This window comes from Alternaria conjuncta (genome assembly GCF_024043145.1).
Source record: "Alternaria conjuncta strain BMP 0040 chromosome Unknown scaffold_18, whole genome shotgun sequence".
Classification (NCBI taxonomy): domain Eukaryota; kingdom Fungi; phylum Ascomycota; class Dothideomycetes; order Pleosporales; family Pleosporaceae; genus Alternaria; species Alternaria conjuncta.
This window is the reverse complement of record NW_026250107.1, coordinates 235,594-247,929: the sequence shown is the minus strand read 5'-3', so window position 1 is coordinate 247,929 and position 12,336 is coordinate 235,594. Positions and strand designations below refer to the sequence as shown.

The following is a 12,336-nucleotide window of genomic DNA, read 5'->3' as shown; positions in this document are numbered from 1 at the left end:
GCAACCCGAGAATCAGCGCAATCAACCACGGCCAACATGAGGTGCACCTTCTCCCTCTTCTGCGCCTTCCTTGCGCTTCTCGCGCTTTCTCTCGCAGCCCCGGACGCCATCGACGCTCAAGAAGTGTCGACTCTTGCTACTTCTTCCGTGCAAGCAATTCCCCAAGAATCATCGATTCTTGGTACTTCTCCCGCCTCAGCTAGTTCCCAGATATCATCAGAAGATATCCCCTCCGAAGGCGATTTGCTCGCCGAGCTCCATGGCTTCACTAGCACAAACACAACGTTGTCGACTGCCAGCTCCGACGTTCACGTTGCCGATGTCGAGGAACAGTGGAAGCATCTCAAAGGCTGGTATCGTGTTGATGTTCGCCTCGGCAAGGGAGCTACCCACGCTGGAACTTTCCAACAGGGACGGATGTATGAACGCATCTACTCAATCCTCAAGAAGTGCAAAAAAGGATCTACCATGGACGACTGCTCTATTCGCAATGCGGTTTTTCGGGATGGAGACAACAATTATCGAACAGACTCGGCGCTCGTTCTCGAGATTGAGCACGAGTACTTCAATCCGGATTTACCAGATCTCCAGGACTTGGGAGTAAGCGTTGCCGTACTCTAAGTGGTCATGTTCAAGGGCTAACACATGTATAGTACCGTATGATGGCTAGCGTGTACCAGAAGATGACTGAAGTACCACGGAACTGCTTCAGAATCGGCGATTTCAAAGACAACAGCGGTGGTGACAGAGACTTGTTCTTTTGCTCCGTCCCGGCCGAGGCGTTGATAGTATACCCGACCAACGGAGGCCCAGTTCAGATGGTTCTCATGATCAAACTGGAATGGGATCACAAAACTTCCGATTGGACCTACGAATGTGATGGTAAATCGGACAAGGGGGTTGCAGAATACGCGACCCAACCATTCCGCAATGGTTTCAATGAAGAAATCGCCAAGATGCACGGATGGAGAGCAGACCGAGTTACCCCCTTCGTCGACTGTTATTCCCTCGGATGCTTCTACTATGATCCGAAAAACGATGGAAAGACATGGGATGAGCAAAATGTAAAATGTACACCGCGACGGGATCCGATAGGGTGTACTAAGGACGAGGGTGGTCCCAAGCCTGAATACCATTGTCCTCCAAAGTACCCTGGATGATGGAGCATGCTCCACTGAAAGCCACAACATCGTGGAGCTGGCGATCCCACTTCCTGGAATCCAAAAGTGAAGGGGCAGCTTATACTAAGATGTCGAGGTCGAGTCGGGCAGCCAAGGGCAGTGGTAGCAGTACTCTTACTGTAGTGTAGTTTCAGATAGCTTATAGCAGTAATGAGAATCTCGTTTGTATCAATATTGTCATGATCAGGATGCCTCGAAGGTGACTTCTGCCTTGACGTAATCAGCTCTACGGGGCTGGCAAACATTGAACAAGCAGAACATATGAGATGAGGTTGGGATGCGAATGGTCTGTGACTTTATGCTATCTCATTCAGTGCATGCATTAATCGTTTCGATAGCAAAGCCGTCTTACACCGTCTAGTCACCTCCCAACACAAGCAAACTCTGCACATCCACCATACCGTGTCCACGATCGTACAATAGTTTACGCCCACAATGAAGTGGAAACTCCGCAACGACCATGACTGCGATACTCTTTACACCAGCCTTTTTCAGTAGATGTAGCACCGCACAAAGAGTCTCGCCTGTCGACAGTACATCATCCACGACTACGACCGAGTCAGAGCCGATAATCGCGTTTCGCCCTATCACGATGCGTTTTCCAATCTTTGCTTGGTTAGGAGCTTGGGAAGAGATATACGATGCGTTCTTCATGACCGAAATGGTAGGTGGCGGAAGCTTGCCAGCCTCGCGAATGGGCACCAGAGGCACGTCTACCAGCGATGCCAATGCCGGTGCAAAGACGAGACCGCCTACCTCGCAACATACGATGGCATCGACGTTGGCCCAGCATCCAGTGAAGTGACTTTGTAGTAGTGATGCGCAAAGAGCAAGGCCGCCTGGCTGCTGCGAGATTCCGAGTACATGTCGGAACTGGATGCCCGGCTTGGGGAAATTCGGGATTGAACGTACCATATCGGCCAGTCGTTGTAGGTCATTATGCACGAAGGGAAGTATGGAGGCCTCGGCAAACTCTCGTATCGCGCCGTTTCCTGGTGTGTCGTTGACGAAGGTCAGATTTGGACGATGTCGCGGAGCTGTCAAGTCAGTCGTCTTCTCGGTGCGTACCCCACGAGCAACCCGTGAGGCTTCGTTGATATCAACACGGACTTCGATCACTCTTCTCGCCGCCACTAGATGGGAGAATGATGTGACAGGTGCCTCATCTCTCATCCCCGTGATGAACAGAACATCAACATCTGCACTTGCCGCATTGTGGACAACTTCGAGAAAGTGTTCTTCCGGCAGTCGGGGTCGTTCCTGGATTTGTTTCTCGTAGAAGGCTGTCAGCGCTGGACGGTGTTGATCCTTATATGCACGATCGTCTAGAAGGCGGCGGAAGTCGTTACCAGTCGCGTCGGCGAACTCGCGTTTCGTGACGTCGCTGATGCGTATAGCTTGCGCGCGAAGACCATGCGTTGAAGAAGAAGCGTTGCCGTTAAGTTCAGAGAACACGGCGACCCATTCGCCGGCACAGTAGTCCTTGCCGGCGCCGTGTTCGCCGGTAACAAGAATGATGAGTTTGGGCAACGGAGGCTTGGGCAACGGAGGCTTCGGCAACGGACAAGCCCACGCCAACACGTTCCGTGGATCCATCAGGCGTTTGTGACGACCGAGGCGCACGGTATTCGGCCCGAACGCCTTCTCCGCCAGTACTGCATCTCGGGGGTCAGGTCCAAGGTCCGCTCCGTACGTGCCCGTGCTCAACGGCAGCAAGCTATCGACTACATCGTACACCCACTGTACGGAAGCATGCGCATCACGATTGCCATCCTCATCCCGCGGCCACACCCCGGTGACGACGCAAGCGAAATCCCAGTCTCGACACCCGAACGCAGTCGCTTCAGGTGCGACCTCGCCAGCCTTCCCGCCGCCATGCAGCAGATGGAGGTAACAGAACGGTGACGGACGAGACTCGACCGCTGAGACTAGGCGTTGAGCGATTTTCGACTTTCCAATGTCCTTGAGGAATACGCAACGCTTGAAAGATGACGTCTTGCCGTCGCCGTGTCCCCCATGCATCTTAGACATGTACATCTCGGCATCGAACACTTCTACGCCATCCATGATCTTGTTGTCGCTATCAGTTCCCCATAGATCGCCTTTGCGCTTTGACATGATAGTCATAGGCGATGGGGAAGATGCATCAATCGAGGCGAACGTCGTGATCCCAAGGTTGAGCTGTCCATCCTCGCAATACAGGTACGCGTCGGCAGAACAGAAATTGCTGCATCCTTTTGCGACTTTCTCGTCGAACTCCCGTAGTCTGCGTTCGGCTTCGGCATTGTCGCTCAGGGGGATTACCCAGTTTCGCGTGGCAAACGATTGGGCGGGATAGGCTCGAAGTATTACGCTGAGTACGATACCAAAGTTTGTGCCGGCACCTTTCAGTGCCCAAAGGATGTCGGTATCATTATCTGGACGAAAGCCCTCTTTCGGAACATAATCGCTTGGCACACGACCGACATAGAAGATCTCTCCGGAAGCGACACTGATGAGTACGGCGCCGACAATGTTGTCGCAGGTGAGGCCGTGTATCCTTGTAAGGTGGCCTATACCACCCTGTAGCCAGAGTCCAGCTCCAACACTTGGACGAGATCCTAGAGGTACAGTGAGGCCCTCCTTGAGAGTCTTACTGATGATATTGACTGTCTTGCATCCAGCCCCAGCGACTACAAGTGAAGTGAAGGCAACGTCTTGGTCCTCTACATCCCCAACCTTTTTGAGTACATGTACAGAGTCGAAAGCACTCATGTCGATTGCCACCACATTGGATTTGAGGCAATGTGCGCTATGTCCTCCACCAACAATAGTCAGACCAAGGCTATGCTCGAGTGCCCACTTGACGCATTTTTGCACCTTCTCAACAGTATCTGGCCTAACAATAGCGGCGGGGCGCTGCACAAGAGCTTGCTTGTTCTTGACCAGTTTTTCCTCTAGTATCGGACCTATACGCGTCTTCAACTCTTCGACTTTGTCTGCGTGTTGATTGAAAGACAACATGACTTCAGGTGCGGAGAACAGAAGGGTTTCGGGGTAGACGTCATCACGGCGGGCCAGATCACGACATAGCTTTCGCCAGTCTGCTAGAACAGCGTTGCCTTCCTCGGTGTCTTGCATGGTAAAGCCAGCGACGAAAGGTGCGAATATACCCAGTGCGTCGTCGTTATCTGCTACGCCGACGACTCCGGTGGGATAGGAAGCCGTGTGGTGGCAGGCTAAGCCGTCGATGTGAAAAATACCGTCACGACGGAAGACTGCGACGATTCCATTATCGAGGAGCATGTTCAACGCATGCTTGATGAAACGGTCCTGCGGCTTCATACCGTACATGCTGTGACAAAAGAGAACGATGTCGTACTTCTCGATATCGGCACCACCTGGCGTGTCGCCGTCCGGATCGAAAGGAGTATGGTAGATGACAGGATTACTCTCTAAGCAAGGAAACGGAGCTTTGGAGGTTGTATCCGTCTTCTCATGATCCCGCAACCAGTCTTCCCGCTTCGAAGCGTAGATGATAGGATCACTCTCCAAGCAAGGAAACGGAGCTCTTGAGGTTGTATCCGTCTTCTCGTGATCCTGTAACCAGTCTTCCAGCTTAAGAGCATACAAGACTTTCGGTTCAAAAGCGTTGTACTTCCCAATCCTCTCTCGCAGGCTTCTGTGTAGATGTCCGAGAACGCTCTCGGGACCCGGGCCGATCTCCAGAACTGAGATCAACTTGTCTGACTGGTGTAGAGGAGATAGGAGGTAGGATAGTTCTGGGATGATGAAGTCGCGGTAGATCGCCCAACCGGGTCCTTGCACGAAGGTTTCGAAACCCGCGGCGTATTGTTCGTCGGTCAAGGGCTCCCTTGGAGAGTTGACGGAGGTTTTGGTGTTAGCGACTCGCTTCAAGGCTCGCTCTAAGGTGTCGAGCGTGGCCATGATTGCTGATGGTGATGCACGAGTACACTGAAGATCTTTGCAATGCCAGTATCAAGACGAAATGAGGCTGAGTTGAATTGTGAATGCGACTCGACCAGCCGGGAAGCAGATAGGCTTTGGGTGGACTGCGTTGTTTGTGATCATAGTGGTCGCAGCGGCAATGTACGCGTCTGCCCTGCTTTGATGTACATATCCGCCCGTCGGAGGTAGACGACACCGGCAATGCACGTCTACTAAATGTAGAAAGATGCTTGACTACCTTGGCTACTGTAACGTGTATGGATTGGACGTATCGCTGTATGTTGAATCTGGTACCCGATAGGTCAAGGTGAACGTGTCTTTCGCAAAAAGTCTAACAGGTTGTGATCTATCCGAGTTTGCACTCTACGTACTACGTAAAACAATTAGCAAACACTTGAAGAGTACCAAGATCAACAAAACGCTGCGCTCAAGATCTCGAGATGTACAAACCCCATGACTGTGCAATTGGCCGTGTAGTATGCTTTGTGCTACGAACAAGGGGTCGTTCGTGAAATTGCATAGCTCGAATCCAAAGATTGCTGTTCGGTTTTAGCAGCGATGAAGACTGATAGCGAGAGCTCTCTTAGCCCTCCATCATAGGCAAAAATGTAGAGCCCTCATTCCTGGAGCATCATGTCAGTGACTGACATGAGGCAAGAATTGCTCCACAACCTTAAGCATACACTAACAGCATCGTGATCAGCATCTCTTAGAGACAAGGAGTCCAAAAAAAAGGGGGGCGGCTTCGAAGGTGTAATACACCAAAGGTTTTAGATTCCAAAGGATCTACTCCAAATCTTTTAGATCCAAAGGATCTACTCCAAAGCTTTGACCAAAGGGCCAATCCCAAAGAGGTAGGTGTTAAAGGGGGGGCATACCAAAGGTTCAACCCTTAAGCCCTCAACACCAAACCGGTAACACCAAATTTGACCACAAAAGATCAACTCCAAATCTTTGTACACCGAAGTGACAACTCCAAAGCGTCTGCAGACTGATTCATCGGAGGTTTGAACTCCGGACCTTCAGTGTACTAACAGGCTTTTGAGGGCCTTTGTTAGACTGACGTGATAACCAACTACACCAACGAACCGTTATTGATGAAGGACGGCAAAAATAGTTGCAAAATGTCAGCCACCGTTTTACCTCCTGGAGACGAGCTCAGCCCCTTCGTAGCAAGCCGTACATACGCTGGCGATACGATAGAGAAATTCCTGTGGTGCGGGGCAAGAAGCTGAACCAGTTTTCTTCCGTCGTGGGTCGAAGTGGTTCGCCCCACCAGAGGCTACCATGGTGCGATAGAATGGAGTATAGTCGTAATGGGGTCGCTTGACATACAATCGGGTATGCAAACAAGTGTGGCTAGTCCGAGTATGTTTGTGTTGTTCATCGCGAACCATCAATGAGTTGCCGACCGAACTTTGAGCGTTGGGTCTATGGGAACACTGCTGGACTCGCATTCGTAACTATACACTTGCTTCTGCTTCAAAGCTGAAGAGAGCTTAGTTGTTCGGAGCGAGTGCTGTCGAGACAGAAGTTCGCGTTTGTGGGGAAATCTGCTGCCGCACCAAGAATGCCATTGTTGCCTCCGACTTTTTTGCGCGACTTGACGCTAACAAGATCAATTACCAAGCTCAGCGACAGCTTGGGAGCGGGTAGCTGCCAGCTAGCAAACAGACAGGCGGGCGGTCTGCATCGCGCGACGCGGCTTGAAGCTACCGTCCGGGCGGAAGCTGTAACGTGGCTTGGTACAGCTGGGCGACCAACGACTTCCGCTGACCGCGCATCGAGCGAGCGTAGTCGTCATAATGTTGGCTGTCTCGCGCTCGTGATCGCGATAATAGATCGAAGAGGATATGGGGTACTCTGCGCGTGGTGTTGAGCATGTGTGTGGTTGTCGGGGCTGTAGCTGTTCTGGACGCGTCCACGCGTGCCCAGGAGATTGCGGAGCGGGATCAGCAACGCCGACAGTAACAAACCTCCGTGCCCCTACGTCTTCCTCATCGTTCACTCTTCACCATGAGTCCAGTCTTCATGCCGCTGAAGAAGCCAAGCTGCGCGTAAGATTACAGCCAAGAACAAATCGATCGACTCCAGCGCATCTAGGCTGTGGGCTGCAGCACAGTCCCGCTGGAGCAAGCACACGTCAGCTGCACGCGCGCACCGTTCCTCACGACAAGTACCATGACAAGCACCGTTCCGAGACCGACGCTGTGCTTCCTGCATGAGTCTGGAGACGATGCGAATCCAGCGACGTCCCCGCCGGCCAAGACATCGATTTGTCGCACCTCCGTAGGAGTTCCAGCCACGGGGTAGCGCACTAAGGCCGATCTGGAGACCACAGCCTAAAAGCAGACCACATCTCAAACCTCGCATCGCGTCTCTAAGGCTGCGACCCCAGCACTTGGCTCCGCTCAGGTATCTACAACTCCACTTGTTCAAGACGCCAAGTGTTGCGATCAAGGCTTGCCCCTTCCAAGCTCATCGCCGAGCCCTGTCAGTCTGGCCCCTTTGCCCCAGACGAACGCTGTGGAGGAGGTCTGCCTAAGGGTCGCATCTTGCTCGTGCGCGCCTGAAAATCCGGCGATCGATGCTCATTGAGGTAGACAACCCCTCGATTCGCCCCTTCGGCCACCTCCTGTATACCGCCGCTACTTAGCAAGTCAGCCCGAACGAGAAGCTATAGGCTTGGTGCTCTAAGCATTACCCAGTCTCCTTCTACCACTGTCATGGCTTTAGATTTGGGCTTGGCCAGACTTCAAGCAGTCGAAAGGAACTGTGTGGTACGCGTCAGTGTTCGGAAGATCAGTACTCCAAGACCCATTATTGGGCCCCAGTGTGACAAGTGCATCGTTCACTCAACATGCAGTTGACCTTATGTGCCTCAGGCAGATCGCTCTCTCCACGTGCACTCGAAGAGGAACTCATCCTTGACCACGTTGAGGCCTGGACTAATCACACGGCTCAGGATCGTGGTCACTGACCCACTTGCAGTACCAGAACCATGCATTAGTCCCGGTAACTAAGGACGCTCCCCAGGCTTATCCGACCTTGGCTCCGCATCACAAAAGTTTTGACCCAACATCAAACAGCGGGAGAAGCTTGGCGTGGCCATCGAAGGCAAAGCTCTGCCATGGTATGCTTGCCGCTACTTGGCGTAGCCTCAAGAAAGTTTCATGCCTTGACAGTTATGGTTAATTCATCTTGGCAGGTAACGACGGTGGGCCTGCGATACCACGACTATGGAGACTATGGAGACTCTGTGGTTTGCGTATAAGAAGACAGTAAACCCACTTCTTCTATTCTCCAGTCCGGTCACTCACTTCATTTCACTACCAACTAGTATTCACTTCTGTCGCCGGGCGACTTCTATCACTTAGTACATTTTTTGATCATCTAATCGTTCATCGAACCTCAATCATCCACCACTACCTTACCACCTAATCGAAAGATCCAACCACCCAACCGACAACATGCTTCCTCAACACGTTCTCTTCGCGCTCGTCGCCACCGTCGCTGCCGTCCCCCTTAACATCAACTTGGGTGCCTACTCGCCTGCCCTGGTAGTCGGTGATGGAGAGATCTCGCTAGGATCCACAGAATCAGCTTCAGAGTTGATGTCTACGCTCGCTTCGGGAGCCGCAGCCAACGCCGGTGGGGAGGGCGCAGCACAAGGTCAGCAAGAACAACCGGCCGCCGAACAGCCCGCAGCTGAAGGCGAGCAAGCTCAAGAACAACCAGCTGAAGGAGAAGCAGCTAAACGATCCAACCTTCGCCGCGCCGTCAACGACATCATCAGCAAGCGTGCTCCCGTTGAGCCCAAGATGGCCGCCGTCGAGGAGGCCATGCAATGGATCAAGCGTGACCTCGCTGGCTTCAACGCTGCTCTCGGCTACGCCAAGGAGGCCCAGAAGGACATGCCCAAGGTCGAGATGGGCACTGAGAACGCCGGTGTCGGTCTTCTCGTCAACCCCGGTGTCAACGTTCCCAAGGACTCTGCCGCCGCTGGCGCCCCTGCTGAGAAGCGCAAGCGCGACGAGGTCGTCGAGGAGGAGGACGCACCCAAGATGACTTTGGTCGCCATCACCGAAGTTTGAGCACTATACCCGACTTTGCATTTCAGCTAGCATATTCTCTCTCCAAAAGACATCACGCGCCATGGGAGGAGGAGTTATACACGACAGTCATGTCACAAGCTCGATCTTGTATGTTCCGAGCGCAAGTTTTCTTTTCAGCAAGCATCAGCAGGATCACGCGTACTGCGGACCGGAAGATGAGGAGTTTTGGATAACGGTATTGATGGATGGATGGACGAACAAGGCAATGGAAGATGAGATAAAACGTCGCAAGATTTCAATAAAGTACTATTTGATCAGACCTCAGCTCCAACATGCCTTCTCACCAACACAACAGCATCCTTTTTCCTACAATTCGCGAGGTGAGTCCACTGTTGTCTCACTTCCAACTCAGTTGCTCGGATCCCGCCGCTGCACGACTCATTTCACCAACACCCATTGACATTGCATCCGCATTTCCCGCCTTGGGCGTTTTACTCTCGTCGCCATAAGAAATCCACAAAGGATACCGACGTCTCTAGTCTCAAGTCGCATTAAAGTCTCAGTAACGTAACTTACAGCTCTTGGCAACGCCGCGGGTTCAGGGTCCAGGGTCCCGGGTGCGGAGCGTGAAACACGGCCCTGTCGTGTGGTCTGTGCGGTCGGAATGGCCTGGCGAGGCTGCCGGCGGGCGGCTGGGGGCAAACTTCGCTTTCTCCAGTGCCGAACAATTCGATTGTGTTTTTGAGTCTGTGGACTGTGAAGATTGGACACTTTGACTGTGGAATTTGCTGGCTGACCTTCGCGGTCTTACCGAGGTAGTTGGCTTTGAATCGTGTGGAAGTCGCAACTCAAACAGTTTGGCATTGACATTCGGAGTTGTTCGCCGAGGCAATGAGAAGAGCGGAATCAGTAATCAGATGTGTGCGATGCATGGCACGGAATGCCTTGGTCTTGGTTGCGTTTCCGCTTCTTCGATGTTCGCTCTTTAGGACTCACGAAGCAGACTAGTCGAAGGCAATTCATTGAATATACTCGCGTTGTGAAAAACGACATGCCAGCACGTACGTGCCTATCGCTTCCAAAATCGCCAACTCTTCGCTTTCTCCCTCTTCTCTGCACTACCAATAACATTGCCAACAACCTTCTGGTCCATCTGATCCAACTTGTAGTTCTTGAGACAAAACGTCAACGGCACGATAGGTGCTGCGCAGCAAAGAGCTCCAATGAGTAGGTACCGCATCGTCTCTTGGTAGGCCCGGTTGATAGCAATACGGACGGGGGATCCAGCTGGGTAGGTAGCATAGTCTGCTGCGACTAAGAGACTGCCGTAGATAGTCGAATAATCCGCCACGTTCTCCGCGGGCAGGTACTGCTGCAGTTTGGCGGGGATGTAGGTCGACCAGATAGCGCCTGAGATTGCTGATCCTACTGCGCCTCCGACTTCGAGGATAGTTAGCCAGACTGTTGTTGCGGCCGCGACCTGTTGATGGGAGGCTGAGGCCTGGACAGCGAGTTGGACAGGGACGTTCAAGAAGCCTCCGCCTATTCCGATTGCGATTTGCGTGCCGACGAGGGTGCCAGTTGAAGCGTCTTCGGTCCGGTATGCCAACATAAGGCCCATGCCCATCAGGTAGATGGCTGCGCCCAAGGTTGTGTAGTACTTGTAGTGCGCTGTGTACTTTATGAGAAGTGACACTACGATTGATGAGACGGTTGAAGCGAAAGTGAAGGTTCGTGTGATGTATCCGGCTGTGGAAGGAGATTGGCCCTGTACAATCTGGAGGTAAGAGCTAAAGTATGGGAAGACAGACATGTAAAATGCCACTGTTTCATTCGTTAGCATTAAGCCATAGTGTGGTGTGCATGGTGCTTACTGAAGTAGAAAAATGCGATCAAGACACCAGCAATGATCGTCCTCTCTTTGAAGAGGTTTGGTGGAAAGAATGCCTTTGGTGCCAACTTCTTGCTCGTCTCCCACATTGGGAACGCAAGAAGCAGTACGCCGCCAATGACTAGCATGGCGATCATACTTCCATTACTCCACCCACCACTTGCGCCTGGAGCCAGTGTAAGTGGCAACAAGATGAGTGCTATGGCTGCCGCGAACAACAACAGGCCAGATCCATCTATGTCGATCCAGATGTTCTTCAGGACCTGGAGTGTATTGTGCCCGTGGAATGGACTGGGGACATCAAAACCCAAGCTCTTTGCACGTCGCTGGTTCATAAAAAGACTAACAGCCAGTGGGATGAAGCAAACCGGAAGGATGATAGCCCAGATACCGTATCCCCATCTCCAGGTAGTGTTGTTCAGGATCGCTTCTCCAACTTCTGCTCCAGCAAATGTAGTCCAAAGAAAGGGAACGTCGAACAAGGTGGAGAAAAGAGCGCGATTGAGCAGATCCGTAGTATCGGCGACGAAGATCTGTTGCAAAACTCCCAGACCGTTGAAACCGGCGGCCCAGAAGATTTGGGCTCCTGCGAAAGTTTGCACATTATTGGATCCAGCTTGCATACAATACCCGATTGTGTAGAGGAATATGGTAATGGTAAATGATTCGAGACGTCCAAAGACATCGGCAATCTTTCCCATTGGCGGTTTGATGACCGCTGGACGTAGTTAGTCGCTGCGCTGAGTATGGCGGAACGAGGAACGTACCGGCTACGACACCCTGTACTACATAGATTGTGGAGACGAGTGAATGCAGAGCAAAGGCACTCGTGGCATATGGCGTCAAGAGACTAGTCACCTGGATCTCGAGAGATGTAACGTTGGCAATAAGTAGAAGTCTGGACTGGGGTTAGTCCAGAGAAACCTTTCTAATTGAAAGCGATCCTGATGACGTACGTGACGTAGGCGATGATGAGCGAAGTCTTGGTCCACGCCTTGCTCACAGCTTCAATGCGCTTCACACCAGCCTGAGCCGAGTGCTCGCTCGAAGTATCATCGCTTGGCGACCGCTCGCGGTTGTAGTCGATATCCTTGCCGAAGTTCCCGCGATCAGTCTCGTTGTGGACAACATCGGTCGGGCTTGTCGCCTCTCCAGGTCTCAATGAATGGCGCATGATCGCGTCCAATTCTGCAGGAGGATGTCGAAGTCGCAGTATACGAGATGCATCCAAGATAACGGCACGGCGGAGGGAACTACTTTA

At 52.4% G+C, this 12,336-nt stretch overlaps 4 protein-coding genes and 1 non-coding gene across 5 annotated transcripts; 2 read left to right on the top strand and 3 right to left on the bottom strand.

Annotated features, from left to right (window-relative positions):
• Positions 1 to 36: 36 nt before the first annotated feature.
• On the top strand, positions 37 to 621 carry J4E85_009662 (uncharacterized protein; the record flags this gene model as incomplete). The annotated part of the gene is made up of 1 exon (XM_051473881.1): positions 37 to 621. One exon carries the CDS (start codon positions 37 to 39, stop codon positions 619 to 621), a length of 585 nt encoding a protein of 194 aa, XP_051322285.1.
• Positions 622 to 1,538: 917 nt separating this feature from the next.
• Positions 1,539 to 5,108, bottom strand: J4E85_009661 (uncharacterized protein; the record flags this gene model as incomplete). The annotated part of the gene is made up of 1 exon (XM_051473880.1): positions 1,539 to 5,108. The coding sequence occupies one exon, from the start codon at positions 5,106 to 5,108 to the stop codon at positions 1,539 to 1,541; it is 3,570 nt and encodes a 1,189-aa protein (XP_051322284.1).
• Positions 5,109 to 6,121: 1,013 nt separating this feature from the next.
• J4E85_009660 lies at positions 6,122 to 6,219 on the bottom strand. The gene has a single exon. It is a non-coding gene; the product is annotated as a tRNA-Val (tRNA).
• A 2,380-nt stretch (positions 6,220 to 8,599) lies between these two features.
• J4E85_009659 (uncharacterized protein) lies at positions 8,600 to 9,223 on the top strand (the record flags this gene model as incomplete). The annotated part of the gene is made up of 2 exons (XM_051473879.1): positions 8,600 to 8,801; positions 8,880 to 9,223. 2 exons carry the CDS (start codon positions 8,600 to 8,602, stop codon positions 9,221 to 9,223), a joined length of 546 nt encoding a protein of 181 aa, XP_051322283.1.
• A 1,030-nt stretch (positions 9,224 to 10,253) lies between these two features.
• J4E85_009658 (uncharacterized protein) lies at positions 10,254 to 12,249 on the bottom strand (the record flags this gene model as incomplete). The annotated part of the gene is made up of 4 exons (XM_051473878.1): positions 10,254 to 11,008; positions 11,059 to 11,793; positions 11,843 to 11,973; positions 12,032 to 12,249. The coding sequence occupies 4 exons, from the start codon at positions 12,247 to 12,249 to the stop codon at positions 10,254 to 10,256; spliced, it is 1,839 nt and encodes a 612-aa protein (XP_051322282.1).
• Positions 12,250 to 12,336: the final 87 nt, after the last annotated feature.